This window comes from Puma concolor, chromosome B4 (genome assembly GCF_028749965.1).
Source record: "Puma concolor isolate L17-30 chromosome B4, mPumCon1.1.hap2, whole genome shotgun sequence".
NCBI lineage: Eukaryota > Metazoa > Chordata > Mammalia > Carnivora > Felidae > Puma > Puma concolor.
In genome coordinates, this window is record NC_141673.1 from 126,871,488 (window position 1) to 126,892,959 (window position 21,472).

Consider the following 21,472-nt stretch of genomic DNA (forward strand, 5'->3'; position numbering starts at 1 on the left):
AGAAATCAACATTATAGTCAATTCATTGTATAAATAATTCTCTTCCTTAAAAAGGGGGAGACAGTCATATTTTAAAAAGACTTTTTGAAAGTATGATACATATGCTGGTTTCAGAACAAAATCATTTATTTATGCTCCTAACTGGTCCTTTCCTATTTCTATCCTTGCCATGTCATCTGAATGACGGCAAATCCTGGGGTTCCTCTCCACTGGAATTTTTCCATCTGGTATTTTTATACCAAATAAACGTAAAGCACAAACTAACATAGTATCAGTTTTTAAGTATTCTTTGAAGCCTAGTAATGTAATAAGTAAGAAAAATGTATATACACTGCAATAAGGGCAGCTTTTTTTCATTTCACCATTCATTCACTTTTACAGGGCAAAAAGTATACCAGAAACTACATAAATGATGTTACAGCATGAAGGATCTCAAGATAAACTGGGAAAATGATACATGTGCCAGTTTGGTAAAGAGTAATTCATCAAAAGACAGAAAAATACAATGTGACTTGGGAAAAGGTCTATCAGTTAGAATATTCAAGTTGGAATGAAAAAGATTATAATCTGTTTGATAATGTTTATCAAGAAGCAATATATTAAAAATTTTAATGGAAAATGTGAATTCAAGTTTTAAAATTACTATTTGAGGGCAACATACTCTACACGCAGGAAAACACAAAAAATAAAACAAACAAATAAACTGAGGAAAACAAACCACTAGGATGACATATTGGAGGTGAAGATGATGCTGTAAACGTGAACCTCCAACATGAGTCACCACTGAGATTACTTGCCACAGATGGGATCGTTTGTCAAAAAGGAAAGGAACAAGCTACCTGACTGCGATCTTCGAAAATACACATTAAATTTTTACTTATGGTATGAAGCACGTTAGGTCAATTCATTTAATATAATCCTGAACTCAATTTTTCAGTTGTTTAAACAGTGTTAAATAACAGTATAGCACAACTACGGAAATGATAAATATTTAAGATTAAAATGTCGGTGGAAAACGTATTTCATACAGATCAAAAGGAAAGCCTTTGCTCACAAATACTCCTGAATAGGAAGCCAAAATAATCCCATTAGAACTTTACGAGAGAAGAGCCCCAAAAGTCCAGTCTGAAAGAGAAGAATAAATATACAAACTATGAAGCAAAACCAGGAATATAGAAGACTTTGAAACATCTACTTATATCCATTTTAATGAACAATTAAAGGATACAATGTGTTAAAGACATATTTAAAAGACTACTAGTGGGAAAAGACAGATGAGTCAAATTTTGTTTATATCCTAAATAATTACAAGAGACTTTGAAAATGTAGTGTAATTCATGTTTTCTTTCCAGTTTAAAAATTTCTATCCATTGCCTCTATCTTTGGTGTCACTGCCACCAAGAAACACAGTATACAGCTCAGAAATCTAATTTCTATCTTCAACTAGGAAAAAGTAAACCAACATTATTCCTTTAAAAATAAGATATAAAGAATGTGATCCTACTTAATTTTGTCTCATGGTCCCACAGTATCCTGAAATGTCATGCCGAAATGTCAAAGTGTAAAAGGGAACATCATTTGCTATAATTGCACCAAAAATTTAGCTCCTGTACGCTGGTGTGATGACAGCTAGTAGTACACAGAGGCTACAGAAAGACGTAAAATACGTATGTTTAGCTCACAAGTAGTCAAAGGAAGGTTCAGTTTAATGTGAAACTGGAACATGGACAGCATAATGCCTTCACGTAAATATGCTACAGCTTTGTTCTCTTGCAGTTTAAAGGGATAGTGTAATTACCTTAAATTTACACAAAACATTATGAAACATGGTAGTTGTTCATGATTAAAATAAAATAGCAATGTAAATTAATTTAACAGTGTTAAATATATTCACATGATCACCATTGTGATTCAAAATGGCCACTAATGAAGTCACACAGCAGTATATGTACATAACGTTTGCCACAACAGTGTTTTTAAGTTTGACTTTTTGCAGACCAGGCAATTTCATGAGACAAATAATCTTGTATCAATTCTTTCATATTATGAAAGGAATTAAATGTTGTAAGTAGTTTCATTCCTCTAGGGGGCGGGGGAAGGGAGAACCTCTAAAAAGTCAGTGCAAATTGAAGAGAGTTCTACCTTCTTGAATATTGGAACTTGTAGACCAAGATAGATTCCTATAAGCTGAGGATAAACAAACCTTAAGATATTAAAGAATCTCATAACATTGTCAGCGGCTTTTAGCAGGTATTTGCCACAAAGAGGAATCCCAAGTCCTATAGCAGAGCCTTCTGAGAATATGGTTGCTGTGGCTGAGGTGGCTGTTGACTGCCTCCGGGTTGAGGCAACGATGATGATGTTAAATTATAGTTTGGCACCTGGGACATATTAGTTCCTGCATTCTGGTATATAGTGACATCGGCAGTAGCAGCAGCAGCGGCAGGAGGAGGACTATATACTGAAGCCTGGTTGGGGTATGTATTTCCTTGAACAGAACTGACCATTGTGCTGTGGAGGGGGAAAAAACACTCGATTAGATCAATACTGACTTACACAGCCATGTAGATAGAGATAAACAGGAAAGCTATTCGTTACACTTTCATTCATTCATTCATTCATTCAATCAATCCACTCCATAAATATTTATTAAACACCTCTAAGAGCCAAACACTGTTATTTTAGGCACTGGGATATCATAAAGAAAGAAGGAAAAAGAGCTTGGAGCTCATCATGAAGCTTAAATTCTAGTAGGAGAAAAAAGGTAATAAATTTATAATATGTCAAGTGGTAATAATGGGTATGAAGAAAAATAAAGCAAAGTAGGAGGACCAAGGGTACCTGGGACAAGAGATTCCAGTCTAGAACAGTGGTAGGGGAAGGCAACGTTTAAAAAGACAGCCAAATTATGGAAAGAGCCTAAATGTCCATCAACTGATGAATGGATAAAGAAGATGCGGTTTACATATACAATGGAATACTACTTGGCAATGAGAAAGAATGAAATCTGGCCATTTGTAGCAACGTGGATGGAACTGGAGAGTGTGATGCTAAGTGAAATAAGCCATACAGAGAAAGACAGATACCATATGTTTTCACTCATATGTGGATCCTGAGAAACTCAACAGGAGACCAGTGGGGAGCGGAAGGGGGAAAAAAAAAGTTACAGAGAGGGAAGGAGGCAAACCATAAGAGACTCTTAAATACTGAAAACAAAGTGAGGGTTGATGGGGGGTGGGGGGAGGGGAAAGTGGGTGATGGGCACTGAGGAGGGCACCTGTTGGGATGAGCCCTGGGTGTTGTATAGAAACCAATTTGACAATAAATTTCATATAAAAAAATTAAAAAAAAACAAATAATAAATTAAAATAAATTAAAATAAATTAAAAAAAAATAAAAAGAGAGCTGAAAAAAGTGGGAGAGGGAGTCATACTGATTATCTAGGAGGGGAAAAGTGTACCAGGCAAAGTGAAGAGCAAATACAGAAGCCTTAGAGAAGAGAAAAATGCCAGCCATGTTCAAGGAACAGAGAGGAGGCCATGATGGAGGCAGAGTGAGCAAAGGGGAGAACAGTATAACATTAAGTGGCAGAAGGAAGGGCGAGGACAGCCTTTGAATACATAGTGCCTTAGAGACCACAGCAAGGATTCTGTTTGAGTGAGATGGTTGAGAAGGACTGGTTGGTTTGGACAGAAGAGTGATGTAATTTGACTTAGGTTTTAACAGACTCACTTTGCACCAATGATAGATACAAGGATACCTGAAAGGAGGCTGTCCATGTGAGAGATGAGAGTCAGCTAGAGCCATGGTGGACATGGTCAAGAGGGGAGGAAAGGGCGGATTTTGAAGGTAGTGCCATCAACATTTGCTAATGGGAAGTGGTCAAGAATGCCTGAGGTTTTAGAATGGAGTACCTGGTAGAGTGGCCGTTCACTGAAAGGAAGACTACAGATAAGCATCACAGTAGATTTGGGGAGGGAGAATCAAAGTACAGTTGTAAACACATCAAGTGAGAGACCTAGAAGATTCACAAAAGATAACAGATGGGTCTGGAGTCCAATGAGAGGTCAGGACTAGAAATACATCAAACAGTTATTGGCATACACAGCGTGTTCAGAATCACAGGCCTGAATGAGATCCCCTGGGGAGTGACTACTGAGAAATAAATCATTCACTCAACACTTAAGTGAATACTTCTTATTTGAACTCTAGACCTAGAAACAAGAAAGATAAAGAGGCACTAGGCAAAGAAGACTGAGGAGTGGCAATAAGGTGGAAGGAAAACGAAGAGAGAATGGTCCTGGCCAAGTGGAGACAGTATTTCAAAAAGGACGGGACCACTGGATCTGACAATACAGAAATCACCAGTGCTTGACAAGAGTAGTTCCAGTGCAGTGGGGGAGATGAAAGCTTAATACCCTTGTTTCCCTTACTTCCCTGGAAATATAGGAGCATTGAAAGAAGCCTTCGATCTACCCTGACCACAGTTAGTATCGGTACCATGCCACTGTCAGATTCAGCCTTCCCTCTCGCTGAAAACGATCAGTGTCAGTGCTCCCATCCAAGGCACCCTCCACTGTGCGTGGCTCCTAATCCACCAAAACATTCCTTCAAACTGTTTGCTGCCTCTGCTTCCTCTCTCCCCGTTCCCAACCTGCTATCTGAGTTTCAACTATGTGCAAGGCACTAGGTTAGCTATACAAAGAGAAATACTCAGGGCTTTAATACTGAGATTTCTTCCCCCACCCTTTCTATGAAAAATGTAAAACAATCTATGCACTGGGCAATTGCCCAAAATTTTCAAAATGTTGCCTATTTCTAAACTTTTCAATCGTTACACTGTTTACAAATCAGTCATTTGTAAATTCAATGCTCTTGTACTTGGCACAAATTAAACCAATTCATTATGATCATAGATAATCCGCTTACTGCCACGTTCCACCAACTAATGTAACCACTCAAGTAATGATTAAAGGCATTAACCTTTATCATCTATGTGTTGTGTTGTGAGATATAAAATACTGGAAGAAGTCAGATCTGATGTCATTACTTATATTAGTAAGGGTCACAATACCTGTACGATAAAATGTTGAGACTAAGTGGTAAGCTCTGGAGCCAAAATGCCTGGTTTTGTGTCCTAAGTGGGACCTTAGTCTTACCCACCATGCCTCAGTCTCCTCATCTATAAAAGAGGGGTGACAGTGTACCTTCTTCATAGGTTATTAGAGTAAATGAGTTCACACATGTAAAGCATAAAGTACAGTGCCTGGTACTTACTGAAACTCCCCATAAATGCCAGCTATTACTGTAATCATTCCTGCTTTGTATTATATCCTTTGCCTCAATTTACAGTTCCACCATCCACCCAAGGGCAGATCCCAGCAATTCACCCAATACTTCCCTTTCATATCACTGCTCTGCCCTAGCTCCCTACCTTGTCACCCATATGCAATCATTTGTCAATCTCCTAAATAACTTTCCCCATCTCTTATCATTTTATCCTTTAGACAATCATTTTTTGTCTACTATATACAGTCACCCAGCTTCTTACCTAGCCCCTAAGAATTCATCTATATTATTGCCACTTGAAGCCCTTTAACGAGCTTTCCCACACAGGACCCAACCTCCTTAACATATCTAGGACCATTCATTGTCCTTGTCAGTAACTCCAAGCCTATCTCTCCCCTGTCCGACCAGAGTTGAATCCTTTAGAAAAACTGTACTATTTGATAATGCTTAAAATGTACCACACGTTTTTATAACTCCTTGGTTTACTCCTTCCATGGATACCAAGCCATTTCATACTACCAAAGTCTTTGCTCATGACAGAAAATCTTTCTTACTTTTTTCCTCCAGGCTAAGAATAACAAGCTTGAGCATATTTTCTTGTAAACATTCCCCGAACCACAAGGCTCCTAAAGCACCCTGCAAGTACCTCTATTTGTAATTTATGTGATCGTTACATAATCTGTATGTGTTTGCCTCTAATAACCAGTAAGCACCTTGAGGCTAAGAAACTAAAATCAATGGTCACCTAACATTTGACCAGGGAGTCGAGAATGTTCAATAAAAAAAGGATAGCCTCCCTCATAAATGGTGTTGGGAGAGTTGGATAACCACATGCAGAAAAATGAAATTGCACCTCTGTCTTATACCATTCATAAAAATGAACTTGAAACAGATTAAAGATTTGTATTTAAGCCCTGAAAGTCCTAGGGGTGCCTGTGTGGCTCAGTCAGCTAAGCAGCTGACTTTGGCTCAGGTCATGATCTCATGGTCTGTGAGTCTGAGCCCCACATTGGGCTCTGTGCTGACAGCCCAGAGCCTGGAGCCTGTTTCGGATTCTGTGTCTCCCTCTCTCTCTGCACTTCCCCGGCTTGCACTCTGTCTCTCTCTCCGTCTCAAAGATAAATAGACATTAAAAAACAAACAAAAAAAAGACTTGAAACTCCTAGAATAAAACAGAGAAAAAGCTCTTTGACACTGGTCTTGGCAGCAATTTCTTGGATGATAACAAAAGTGTAGGCAACAAAAATAAAAATCAACAAGTGGGACTACATCAAATTACAAAGTGCAGCAAAAAAACCAATCAACAAAATGAAAAGGCAACATATAGAATGGGAAAAAATATTTTAAATCACTATCTAATAAGGGGTTAATACCCACAATATATAAAGAACTCCTATAACTCAACAGCAAAAAAAAAAAGAAGAAAAAAACAAAAAACCCTAACAGCCCAATTAAAAAATGGGCAGAGGAACTGAATATACAGTTTCCAAAGAAAACATAAAATGATCAATACGTACATGAAAAGTGCTCAATGTCACTAATCATCAGAGAAATGGTAATGAAAACTATAATGAGATACTGCCTCACACATGTTAAAAGGGCGATCATTAAAAAGAAGGTAAGTATTAGCAAGAAGGTGGAGAAAAGGGAATCCTTGTGCAGTGTTGTTGGGTATGTAAACTGGTGCAGCCACTCTGGAAAACAGTATGAAGGTTCCTCCCAAAATGAAAAATGGAACTACCATATGACCCAGCAATCTCATTTCTGGATATATATCTAAAGAAACTGAAGTCGGGACCTCATAGAGACATCTGCACTCCCACCTACCCTGCAGCATTACTCACAGCAGCCAAGGTATGGAAACAACCTAAGTGTCCATCAGTGGATGAATGGATACAGATATGGGGTTTATACACACACATGTGCGTGCACGCACACGTACACGTACACACAAATGGAATACTATTCAGGCCCAAGAAAGAAGGAAATTCAGCCATTTGTGACAACTTGGATGAGACCTGAAGACACTATGCTAAGTGAAATAAAACACAGAAAGACAAATACCATATTATTTCACTTATATGTAGAAATCAAGAGTCAATCTCAGAGGACAGGTGTGGTTACTAAGACTTGGGAGTTGAGGAAAATGAGGGAATCCTGAATGAAGGGTATATACTTTCAGTTGTAAGACTGAACAAGCTGTCATCTAATGTACAACATGGTAGTTCTAGCTAATAATCCTGTGGTTTAGGAAAGTGCATCAGTACTACCTTACCCAATTACCAGTAAGATCGTCCTAGGATGACAGAGATCTGGACAAGTGATGGTCCACGAACCAAAAGTGTATGTAAAAGAATAAGAAACTGCCTTTAGGTATGAACTGAGGGACACTTAAAAACCTGTCCACCAAAAAAAAGAAGACAAAATAATTGCTCATGGACCATGACTCGTAATGACAAAGCAGTACACCTCTATCAGGTATACTTCCAATCCCAATTCTTGCTCTTCCCAATTTTGTTATCCTACATTTACTTTGTCATCAATTTCCTCATTTAAACACGTAACACAAGTTTTCTTAAAGTTTTTTTTTAATGTTTATTTATTTTTGAGAGAGAGAAAGAGAGAGAGAGAGAGACAGAGCATGAGCGGTGGAGGGGCAGAAACAGAGAGGGAGACACAGCATCAGAAGCTGGCTCGGGCTCCAAGCTGTCAGCGCACAGCCCAACGCAGGGCTTGAACTCACAAACTGCAAGATCAAGACCTGAGCTGAAGTCAGATGCTTAACCAACTGAGTCACCCAGGCACCCCACAAATTTTCTTACATATTTATAAATATGTGGTATACATGGGTGTATATATGTGTATGTGCCTTTGTGAAGCCTTTGCAAGAAATTAAAAAATTTATCTCATTGGCCCTAACACAGCACCTGAAATTCCCATCAACTCTAAATATTTATTTATCAAATATTTACCAAGTTCCTACCAGGTGTAAAACTCTGGGCTGCACAGTATGCATACAAAGGTGAAAGAGGGGCCTGGGTGGCTCAGTCAGCTAAGCGTCCTACTCTTGATTTCGGCTCACGTCATGATTCCACAGTTCATGAGTTCAAGACTTGCATTTGGGTTCTGTGCTGACAGTGCAGAGCCTACTTGGGATTCTCTGTCTCCCACTCTCTGCCCCTCCCCTGCTCACGATCTCCACCCGCCCCCTATTAAAACATTAAAAAAAAAAAAAAAAAAAAAAGGTGAAAGAGACTTAGCTCCAGCTCTCCATATTCAATAGTTTAGTTTAGGGATATAAACAAGTTTATAGTTTAGGGATATAGTTTAGGGATATAAGCAAGTTAAAAAGTGACAGTAAAACAGTACACCGTGTGCTGGGGTCCTGTGACAGCAACAGAAGAGGAACAGTGCTGGAGAGGAGGGAAGGCAAAACAGGTGGTCTAGTAAAGACAAAGTTCTAAGAACTAAAGAATAAACAGAATTAGCCAGGTTTTTAAAAAGGGCTAAATATTTTAAGGAAATGTTCTACAAAAAGCACCTACTGAAATGTGCATGTATCTCTTGAGAGATGATATTAACAGCCACAATGTATCAGCAGATGAGGCCCCAGACTACAGAGAAGGACCTGCACCAGGGATTTCCATGACCTGACTGCAGAAGCAGACACAGCAACAGAGGACAAAAGTCAACAAGACACTGCAGCTCTAAAGCACAATGTAAGTTCAAGCACCTACCAACAGATTAGTTCATTTACAAGGACAATTTCTCCAGGCCCTGACCTAAGAACTGTTCCCAAGCAATCTCTAGTAACAAGGTTGCTAGAGCAGTATGTGACACAGTAACAGAGGACTAGCTGGAAAAGAGGCAGCACTTCTGGCTCCATAGTAAAGTATCGAAGAAGTTCCTAGTTACCTTATGTACATTCTCAACAATACCTACCTACCTTGTATCTAGTTTAAAAAAAAAAAAAGGATGTTACTCTTCCAAGAACAGCTGCTCACTACCAATTTGCTTATGTCCCACCGAAGGGTATTCATATTCCTCCAATCTCAACTTAAAAAAAAAAAAAAGTCTTAGAACAGAAAGAGCTACACATAACATTTTTTTCCTAACCTATATAACCCAGTTGTAAATTCCTTGTTTTTTAATGGCTATAATAGGCCTCCCCATTACCCTTTTTCTTATGGTCACTTCAGAATACTAGATGTGATCACAAAATGACATGTGAAGATCCCTAAGCATCCCCTGTATGACTCTTGAGAATGAATAACACAGTGATGTTAGTAGAGCAGCATTCCTGGGAAACTTCCAACACTAATGGAAAGGTTTCTACAAATTGTGCCTGTGCCAACCAGAAACTTCAGCTGTGAGTCAGAAGAATATCGTGACTTCTAGAATGACACACTGTTGAACTCTTACTGCCTATCTTTTATTCACTTTAAAAGAAAGACTTCAGTTTAGGTTCCCATTGAAGCAGCAAAAACATATCATTATAAATCTCATCATATATAATCATTTAACTACGTGAATAGGCATTAGGAATAAACAGCCAAAACATGGGCCTGTCTTTTCATATTCAGCTACTTGATGCATAAACCATAGAGGCATATGGCTTCTTGTATCTCTCCTTTCAAATGGTTTATCTTGCCGTGATATATACTAAAGTCCAATGTAGGGCAAAAAGAAGGAAATATTTGTCTTAAGACACATCCCAGAACTACAAATTCTATAACAGTAATGATAAAAACATTTAGATTTCATATGAAATTTGTGGAAGATAATAAATTATAGTTATCGAATTTAAGTTTCATTAAAGTCCTTAGCAAGTATCATCACATACTCAAATAAAAACAAAACCAAATTATGGGCTGGGTTTAAGATGAAACCCATGAAATAATTTACTCTGAAAAAGACCAGAAAACTGGATAAAGCCTCTGCAACAAAGGACAAAAAAATATACCACTGAGACAGGCAGGAGAGGCAGAGATACCGTCTGGACAAAGAACCCCATCCCAGGCACTGTGATCTACAATTGGGAGAGATCTCAAATATACACACATTTTCCCTGGACAGCGAGGGGTCTGTGCTCAGGCACCCCAACCTTCAGATCCTGCATGAGAAGAGCTCCAAATATGCTGGGTTTTGGAAAAACAATGGTGACTTAATCAAGGAAAGCCACAGACTTCAGGGAACTTGTTCTTGGAAGAGCTAGAGATGGAGACTCACTCAAAACCCAACACTAAAACAACAGTTTGAAAAGCGCCTGGACTCTATGTAAACAAGAAATATTTACTAATCTTGAAGTGCCCACCAGAGAGGCAGGAAACTGTTGGGACTTTCTCCAGGGACAGAGAAACTGGTAGGAGCCATATCGGTGACCTCACCCTACCTTGAGAATGTCAGGGTTAGCAACTACCATTCTGGAGCTATCTAGCCTACTGCTAGCTAGAGCCACAGTGAAGAACTCTGCCCACACCCAGCACAGCCACGAGAAATGGTCAGGTGAGGGCAAGAGCCATGCCTGCCGCCACGTCGCAGCACATCTGTGAGTCACGGCCCAATCAGGCACCAGCCCTACCCACTCCCACACCACAGACTGGGCCCTGACACAGCAGACAAGCATGCACAATCCACACAGGGGACACCCTGTGAGCACCAAGCTCTGCTCAGAAGGGATTATGCTTCTTGTGCTCCACACAAGGCCACTCCTTCAAGACAGAGAGGTAGTTAATCTACCTAACACAAAGAAACAAACACGGAAAGTCAGGCAAAATGAAGAAACAGAGGAGTATGTTCCAATGAAAGAACAAGAAAAAAATATCAGAAAAAGACATTAATGACACTGTAACAAGCAACCTCACAGAGTTCAAAGTAATGATCATAAAGAAGCTCAGAAGCTGATCACACTTTGAAGAAAAATGGATGAACAGTTTTATCTTGAACAAAGAGAAAATATAAGAAAGTACCCAACAAAAGTTATGCAACTGAAAAATACAATAAGTGAACTGGAAGATATACAAGGCAGGTACAACAGCAGGCTGGATGAATCCAAAGTTTGATCAGCAAACTGGAATTCAAAGCAACAGCACTCATCCAGAAGGAACAGAAGAGAAAAAAAGAAAAAATAAATAAAACAAATGAAGACCTTTAATAAAATATCAAGCAGAACAGCATTCCCATTACAGGGTCCCAGAAGGAGAAGATAGAAAGAAAAGACCAAAAAACTTACTCTGAAGAAATAATAGCTGAAAACTTCCCCTTATCTGGAGAATGAAATGAACATACAGGTCCAGGAAGCTCAGAGAGCTTCAAAAGACATGAACCCAAAAGACCTACACCAGGACACATTATAACTACAACAGTGAAAGTTAAAGAGAAAATCTTAAAAGCAGTAAGAGAAAAACAACTTATTAACATACAAGAAAACCCCATAAGGCTATCAGCAGATTTTTCTGTAGAAACTGAAGGTCAGAAGACAGTATTTATAGTGCTAAAAGAAAAAACCTCCAACCAAGAATCATCAAGCAAGATCATCACTGAAAATTGAAGGAGAGATTAAGAGTGTTCCAGATAAACAAAAGCTAAAGGAGTTAATCACCACTAAACCTGGCTTTTCAAGAAATGCCAAAGGGATGACTTTAACATGCAAAGAAATGGCACCAATTAATAATAAGAAAACATACAAAAGCAAAAATCTCATTGGGAAAGGTAAAAACATAGTAAAGGTAGATCACTCACTTATAAAGCAAGTATGAAGATTAAAAACCAAAAAGAGTAAAATTAATTAAAATGCAATAATTAGTTAAGGGATGCTAAAATAAAAGTGCAAAATGACACATCAAAAATATAAAAACTGGGGGTAGTGGGAAAAATGTAAAGTTTTGGAATGTGTTCAAATTTAAGTTACTATCAACTCAAAACGGACTGTTATATACATAGTAAGTTATATGTGAATGTCACGGTAACCACAAAGCAAAAACTTCTAATAAGTACACAAGAGAAAATGTAAAAAAAATCTAAACATACAATGAAGAAAGCCATCAAACCACAAGAGAGTAGACAAAGAAAAGGAACAGAAAAGAGCTTTGAAAACAATTAACAAAATAGTAGTAAATATATACCTATCAATAATTACTTTAAATGTAAATGGACTAAACTCTCTAATGAAAAAAAGATGAAATAAATGAATAGACTTAAAAAAATGACCCATCTATACGCAGCATACAGAAGACTTACTTCAGAAGCAAGTCCAGAAACAGACTGAAAGTGAAGGGCTAGAGAAAGATATTCCATGCAAATGGAAACAAAAATAAAGCTGAAGTAGCTGTACTCACATTAGACAAAACAGACCTTAAAAGACTGTAATAACAGACAAAGAGCATTACACAATGATAAAAAGGTCCAATCCCAAAAAGACATAACGTTTAAAAATATATATGCATCTAACACAGAAGCAACAAGATAGATAGAGTAAACATTAACAGACCAAAAGACAGGAATGGACAGTAATACAGTAATAGTAAGGGACTTTAACACCCTACTTACATCAATGGATAGATCATCCCAACAGAAAATCAATAAAAAACATCAGCCTTAAACAACACATTAGACCTGACGAACTTAGATATTTATAGAACACACCATGCAAAAGGAACAGAATACACATTCTTCTCAAATGCATATGGAATATTTTCCAGAACAGACCATATGTTACACTACAAAATAAGACTCAATAAATTCAAGAAAACTGAAATCATATCACGCATCCACTATGGCCACAATGCTATAAAAACTAGAAATCAATTACAAGAAGAAAACTGGGAAAACTACAAATATTTGGAGATTAAATACTACGCTACTGAACACCACTGAATCAAGAAAGAAAGAGAAATAAAAAACAAAACAAAACACCTAGAAACAAATGAACAGAAATATGACATAGTACAATCTATAGGATTCAGCAAATGTAGTTCTAAGAGGGAAGATCAGAGCAATATAGGCCTACCTCAAGAAACCAGAAAATCTCAATCTAACTTTCCACATAAAGGACCTGGAAAAAGAAGAACAAATGAAGCCCAAAGTCAAGAAAAATAAGGAGATAATAAAATCAGAGAAGTAAATAACAGAGACACATAAAATAAATACATACATACGTAAATAAAACTAAGACCTGGTTCTTTGAAAAGATAAAGAAACTTAAACCTTTATGAGAAAGAGAGGGCTCTAGTAAACAAAATCAGAAATGAAAAAAGTTTTAACTGACCCCACAGAAATACAAAGGATGAGGAGCAACTACTACAAATATATGCCAACAAATTGGAAAAGGTAGAAACAATGGAAAAATTACTAGAAACAATCTTCCAAGGCTAAATCACAGAGAAATAGAAAATCTGAATAGACCAGTTACTATAAGATTGAATCGGTAATCAAAAATCTATCAATGAACAAAATTCAGGACTAAACAGCTTCACTGGTGAATTCTACCAAATATTCAAAGATTTAATAACTATCTTTTTCAAACTCTTCCAAAAAATGGAGAGACTAATTCCAAAATCATTTCATGAGGCCAGCCTTACCCTGATACCAAAACCAAATGTGGAAATCACAAAAAAATGTCATTATAAACCTATCATTGATGAACATTCATTCAAAAATCAACAAAACATTAGCAAATCAAATTCAACAGTACATTAAGAGGATCAAACACTATGATATCAAATGACATTTATTACAGGGATGCAAGGATGCCTCAACATCCACAAATCAAACAATGTGATACACCACATTACCAAACTAAGGACAAAGATCATATTTCAACAGATACAGAAAAACCATCTGACGAAATCTAACATCTACTTCTGATAAAAACCCTCAACAGAGGGTTGAGGTACAGAGGCACCATGGGTACAGAGGCACCATTAGTCAACATAAGAAAAGATATAATGACATAGGCACAGCTAACGTTATACTCGATGGTAAAGAGCTGAAAGCTTTTCCTCTAAGATCAGTAAGAAGACAAGAATGCCCACTCTTGCCACTTTTAGTAAGCATAGTATTAGAAGTCCTAGCTACAGCAATTAGGCCAAAAAAATAAAAAGAAGCAAGGATGGAAGGAAGGGAGGGAAGGAGGGGGGAAGAGAATGTATCCAAACTGGAAAGGAAGAAGTAAAACTGTCACTATTTCCAGATTACAGGAGAGTACATGGCGATAAGCCAAAAGACACCACCAAAACAATTGTCAGAATACATGAATTCGGTAAAGATACTTGACAAAGACTTTATAAACACACAAAATCAATATATAGAATTGTAGCATTTCTTATATACTCATAATGACTTATTAGAAAGAGGAACTAAGAAAATAATCCCATTTACAGCTGCATCAAAAAGAATAAAACACCTAGAAATAGATTTAACGAAGGAAGTGAAAGACCTGTACACTGAAAACTGTAAGACACTAATGAAAAAAACTGAACATGACACACAAAAAAGAAAAATATTTTGTACTCATGGTATAGAAGAATTAATGCTGTTCAAGTCTCCATACTATCCAAATCAATCTACAGATTCATTGCAATCTCTATCAAAATTCCAAGAACTAGAACAAATAGTTCTAAATTTTGCATGGAACCCCCCCCAAAAAAAAACCCAAATAGTAAAAGCAATCTTGAGAAGAAATGACAAAGTTGGAGGTATCATGCTCCCTGATTTCAAAGTATACTACAAAGCTATGGTAATCAAAACAGTATGGTATCAGCATAAAAAGAGACACACTGATCAGTGGAACAGAATTGGGAGCTCAGAGTTACACCCACACCTATATGGACAATTATTTTACAACAGAGGAGCCGAGAACATGCAATGAAGAAAAGGACTGTATCTTTAATAAAAGGTCTTGGAAATACTGAACAGCCAAATAGAAAAGAATGAAACTGGACTACCAGCTTACACCATACACAAAAATGAATTCAAAATGGAATAAAGAGGGTGCCTGGGTGCTCAGTCAGTTAAATGTCCAACTTCGGTTCAGGTCATGATCTCACAGTTCGTGAATTTGAGCCCCACGTCAGGGTTTGTGCTGACAGCTTGGAGCCTGGAACCTGCTTCAGATTCTGTGTCTCCCTCTCTCTCTTTGCCCCTCCCTTGCTCTCTCTCTCTCTCTCTCAAAAATAAACACTACAAAAATATATACAAAATGGATTAAAGACTTGAATGTAAAACCTGATGCCATAAATTTCCTAGAAGAAAACACAAGTGGTAATAAGCTCCCTGACATCAGTCTTAGCGATATCTGTATGGCTCGGACTCCAAAGACAGAGAAACAAAAGAAAAAAATAAACAAATTATATCAAAATAAAAAGCTTCTCCTCACCAAAAGATACCATCATCAAAATGAAAAGCAACCTACTGAATGGGAGAAAGTTTTTGCAAATCATGTATCTGACAAGGATTTATCCAAAATACATAAAGAATTCACACAACTCAACAACAAAAAATACAAACCATCCAATTTAAAAAGTGGGCAGGTGATATGAATAAACATTTTTCCAAAGAAGACATACAAGATGGCCAAGAGGCACAGGAAAGACGCTCAACATCTGTAATTATCATGGAAATACAAATCAAAACTACAATGAGATATTATCTTACACCAATTAAAATGGGTATTATCAAAAAAGACAAGAAATACCAAGTGCCGATGAGGCAGTACAAAGAAGGGAACCATCACATACTGTTGGTGGGAACGCAAAGTGGTGCAGCCAACATTTGGAGATCCCTCAAAAAATTAAGAACAGAACTACTCTATGATCCAGCTCTTCCACTTCTGGATGTGGTAATTACCTGAAGAACACAGAAACATTGATTCGAAAAGGTATAGCCCCCCTTTTGTTCACTGCAGGATTATTTATAATAGCTAAGAAATGGAAATAACCTAAATGTCCACCGATAAATTAATGGATAAAGAAGATGTACGTGGGGTGCGTGTGCCTGTGTAGTAGTATGTATAGTGTACATATACTACAGCCCTAAAAAAAAAAAATTAAATCTTGCCATTTGAGACAACATGCATGGACCTTAGAAATATGTTATGCTAAGTGAAATAAGTCAGAAAAAGACAAATAGACAATATGATTTCACCCATAGGTGGAATCTAAAAAACAAAAAAACAAACAACGAAACCAAACTTAAAAGAGAACAGACTGGGGTTTACCAGAGAGGAAGGGGGTGACGGGGTAGCTGGAATGTATGAAGAAGGGTGATGGATGGTAACTGGACTTTTAGTGGTGATCACTTGGCAGTGCATACAGATGTACAATTATAACGTACATCTGAAACTTCACATAATGTTATACGGCCAATTTTACTTCGATAAAAAGAAAAATGATAGGAAATTTAAAAAGGACAGAACCAAGACCTGAATACAGCCGTTCAATGAGTCAGTAAGACAGAGGAATAGCCTTCTGGCTAGCAATGCAATATTGCAAGGGGTCCTGTAGAACCCACTCATCACCGTAAACAGGGCTGACCATCTGATATTGGTGATGGCATCCATCTATCCCAGGTTGTTCTCATGCAGTTCTTACGGTTACAGATGAGTGGAGGCATTTAAGAGTTATAATAGCACTAACTCCAAACAGTAGTCAAATAACAGTCAAAACTCAAATTACTTAGGGTAAGAAGCCTGAGTCTGCTGAGTGGGAAGGGCTGGGTTTACAGATGGCGGAACAGCTCCTTGGCTGAGAGAAGACAGCTGCTCTGGGGGAAGACTGTAGCTCCTGAGATGGCTCATCTGTGCGCTCCCTGCAACCAGGTAAGCACCACTCTGAGGCGGCCCTGGGTACACCTAGAACAGGTCATGATTTAAAAAAAAAAAAAATTAGACTTTCTAAGATTTTAACAGGTGTGCCAAAATTTCTTTGTAGAGGCATTCAGTTACAAAGTGAACAATGAAAGCTCCAAAATCTTTTTAAAAGTTACTTCTTTTGACAGGTATTTTAAAGAATACTTTTCAGTGAAGTGGGCTTTCTGATCATTTTTGTTCTTAGGTAAACAAACCATGAGCTACACTCAGGTTTGTTTCATACAGAAACAATAAAGGAACTTATCTTGAAACTAATATTCTCTCTCTTTCCACACTGATATTTTAAGTACTTTCATAAAAGGAATCTCAAAAAATGTTTAAGAAGTCTCTTTGAATTCAGTTTTATATCAATAGACTGCATGTGCTTATAGATACAATTTGTATTTCCTAAATTACAGTTTAGTGAACACAGAGCAAGCTAACTTTCTAAAGCAGCGATGAGCAAAAACATTTTTGCAAGTCCAGATAGTAAATACTTTAGGCCTTGTGGGCCTTTCTGTCACAACTACTGAACCGCCCATATAGAAAGTAGCCGGAAACAATGTAAAAACAAATGAGAAGGGCTGTTATAGCAAAGGTTTATTCAAAAACAAAAACAAACACAAAAAACAGGTGGGAGGTTGGAATTGGCCCTTGGGCTATGCATCCAGAAAGAGTATTTTAATCTAATGGGACTGATCTCTTAAATGCCCAAAATCTAAAGCACACAAAATATTCTAATTTTCTATAGTATTCATTCAATCTTTCCATTTCACATGTTTGAAAAGAGAACTGTCTATGTGGTGAGATTTTTGCCAGCTGTTAAGATAGTAACACAGTCATCAGGAGAGAAGACAATCATCTTCATTTAAGCCCTAAGAGACTGACCATACATACATCAGAATACAGAAGGTCTTCACTATAAACAGAGGTATTCCAGTCCTCTTAAAAGCATTTTTTTTTGTATTTGCAAATGAAACATGAAGAGGAATTTTTTTTGCTAAAACCGGTATCAAGAGCCGTGAGTAGGTGTCATCTAGCCTCACACTGGACAAGTGTGGCTGGTCCACTCCAGGGATCTGGTCCCTCATTTCGAGGAAAGTGGGCCATGTTATAAGAAAAAAATTAATTTGCACAAAGTTTACGCCACCCACATAAATAAAATGGAATGCATGGCTAGGTCCCTATACAGTGACCATACTGAGTTTGTGGGAAAAGGGCTCTTGAAATAGTCACTTAAGGTGAATAAGGAGGATGCATTCTATGCCTTCTCATGTAAAGGAAGATGGAAACATTCAGATTAAAGCCACTTACTATAAAACCCAAAACTGTAGATTCTCAGAAAAAATTCGTAGTAATTAAACAATTTACTCAGACAGAAGAGACATGGTTCTTAACCAGATAATTATATATGAAGCTTTAAAAATATACAGATGTTTCGGCCTTTCTCTTGAACATTCTGATTCAGTAGTCTGGGGTGGGGAGAAGCAACCTGTATTTTTTTTTAAATGTTTGATTCTGATGCACACCTTTGAAGAAAAATAATATTGTGAAAAGAATTACTGGAATAATTAGTATATTATACACTGTATTTGTCAAGTAAAAAATTCTTTTAAACTTTGTTCTAAGCATTACTTTTAGAAAGTTTCAAATCTTACAACACAGCTATTCCAAATAATCTCAAACACAGTTGAGAATTTAAAATGATATACTTGAATTTTTAAAAGCTTACCTGAGAACCAGAAACACCAGATGACTGCATATAATACTGCTGATTCTGTAATTTTGCATACATGGAATACATTGGATCTTCATTCATTAACTTGGTATACAATGAAAGTGCTTCCATCACTTTAACATTAAGTTCTGAGAGTTCTGAATGTTTTCTGAAATATTACAGAGTAATTTCAAATACAATTGCTAATTAAATGATACAATGTTCTAAATACGACCACACACAAAAATAGCAAAAAGTAATATAAGTACACATTACTTTAACCTTATGACAGAAAATATCCTGTATTCTAGCTCCAGGGCAACCAAAACTATCTAAGGTACGGTGCTGGGAGAACTCTAGCTTATTGTACTTGACTTTATCTTGAAATAACTAGGTATCCCTAATAAATAACAGATGGATGAGTCATCTGTGGGCTCTGGTAATGTCACTTATGGCATTACAATGATTAGAACAGCTAAGTATTATTTTTTAAAAAGACTAATATAATTAAGATCAAATAAATTCTCACTTAAAAAAAAAAAAAAAACGCAGGTAGATGGGTCCAATTCTAATTCCCACATCTAGTGGAAAACAACTGAATGAGAACTGGTACCTCTGGCAGATCTTTGGCATATTGTTTAAATAAAAATAAATAAAATTAAAAGGCAGCTCTATCCCAGCATACACTTAGAACTTCAGCAAAGAAGACACACAATATAGATATAACACATGTTCTTTTACCTATCAATATCTTCCAGCTTTTCATCAATGAGAGGTCCCATCTGGTGACACATTGCTAAGATAACAAGATTTAAAGAAATATAAGAAAACACAGCAAAGAAAAGCTTATCTGTGATAGATACTCATATAAGCAAGACTGGGTCATAGAAGAATGAGAAGTGTTCACATTTTTTTATATCATTTTAAATTTTATTTAAATATAAAACCATTCTGTAACAGAACACTATAGACAAGCTCTAATTATTCTTTACGTGCAAGGTTAATGGAAAACAAAGTTTACCTTCAAGATGAAGTAACTCTGGAAGATCTGGTTGGTCATCACTGGGATCTGTACTCTGCAACATCTGTAGCAACTGGTCCATTTTGTCCTACAAGAATTAAATAGTTAATACAAAAAGCAACAAATCATTATGCAACAATATGTTCTCATTTCATTAATTAGATAATGGATGAAAAACTTTTATATTTCATACAGAGACTCCAATTTTGCTTTTATGTATTTACTATCCACGTATTCTCTTTAGTACCAAGTGAAGTCAGAGCCTTGAAAGCTCTTCCTACTTATTTTTCAAACTGCTCACGGAGACTCTCTTATATGAGAAGAAGAGAGCCATATTTCAACTTACAACGTGTGAGTTCTTCGATCTGTTATGTCATGGTTGTGGATTTCCGTGTCACTTTGTTTTGGAGCAGCTGGTACCCTTGCCATGCTGACAGGTGTAACTTCGCTCTCAAGATGGCGTTACCTATGACTAACAGCTCAGTTATTACTTCTCCACCATGGCGAATCCAGCAGCTGCTTTAGCAAGGCACAGCTCAGCTATAGTACAGCTCTTCTTCTAAGTAGGGCCATAAGATCTTATTCTATATTTTCTTCCCACCAATGTTTCAGTCTGTCATAAAGGAAGCAGTAAGATTGTGGCTTCTCTCCTTTCCTATGTAGGGAAAGGCTGGAAGGATCTCAAAGCAAGGACTCAGATCTATCACAGATATTCCCTTGCAAAAACCAATGCACCTAATGAAACCATCATTACATAAACACATCTATATATTACGCAAGTACATATGTACTTAAATTTAAATTTTTAAAAATCAAAATACTGATCTCATGTACCAAAGAATGATAGTGTAATAATTACGAACTTCTCTCCATGCATGGTTCTTACATGGTTATATTACTAAACACAGGTACATTAGGTAAACACTGTAAAAGACTACCAATTCTAAGCAGTCATTTAAACTAAAACCAAAATGCTATTTCTGGGGCACCTGGGTGGCTCAGTCGGTTAAACGTCCGACTTCAGCTCAGGTCATGACCTCACAGTCCATAGGTTTGAGCTTCGCATCGGGCTCTGTGCTGACAGCTCAGAGCCTGGAGCCTGCTTCAGATTTTCCCTCTCTCTCTCTCTCTCTCTCTCTCTCTCTCTCTCTCTCTGCTCCTCCCGTTTGTGCTCTCTCTCAAAAATAAGTAAATTATTTTTAAAAATAAATAAATGCTGTTTCTGCAAAGAACAGACTGAGAGATGAACTAATCACTGGATGGTGAAAGTCGCACAAGTACATAAAAAACTAAAGTCACAAGAATTTTGTATTTTGAAATGGTTACCAGTTTTTAATGTAAAAGATTCACAATTTTCATTTTAAATAGTCTAAAACAGAAGGCGTGCTACAGAAAAGACTGCTTATAGCAAAACAAAAGTGGGGGGAGAAGGGGGGTAATGTGACAGTCAACTAACATGTGGATAATTTTTGTTTTAAACACTACACTGTATTTGAAATTACCTAGAATCCAAGACATGAGGTTTATTATACGGACCACCAGGCTGATTCTACACGCATTTTCTTATGTAATGCAACTGGCCAAATGTTAAGTTTCCCTA

The 21,472-nt window shown here is 37.1% G+C and overlaps 1 protein-coding gene across 1 annotated transcript in view; it reads right to left on the minus strand.

The window, feature by feature from the left end:
* Nucleotides 1-1,190: 1,190 nt before the first annotated feature.
* The window catches only part of STAM (signal transducing adaptor molecule), a 79,374-nt gene continuing 59,092 nt past the window's right edge, over nt 1,191-21,472 (minus strand). Inside the window, exons 10-14 of the mRNA XM_025930380.2 lie at nt 19,873-19,960; nt 19,593-19,647; nt 18,867-19,020; nt 16,962-17,137; nt 1,191-2,511 (exon numbers count right to left, since the gene is read on the minus strand). Of these exons, the coding sequence (XP_025786165.2) occupies nt 2,280-2,511; nt 16,962-17,137; nt 18,867-19,020; nt 19,593-19,647; nt 19,873-19,960 (705 nt within the window). The 3' untranslated portion in view covers nt 1,191-2,279. The remainder of the gene's footprint in view (nt 2,512-16,961; nt 17,138-18,866; nt 19,021-19,592; nt 19,648-19,872; nt 19,961-21,472) is intronic.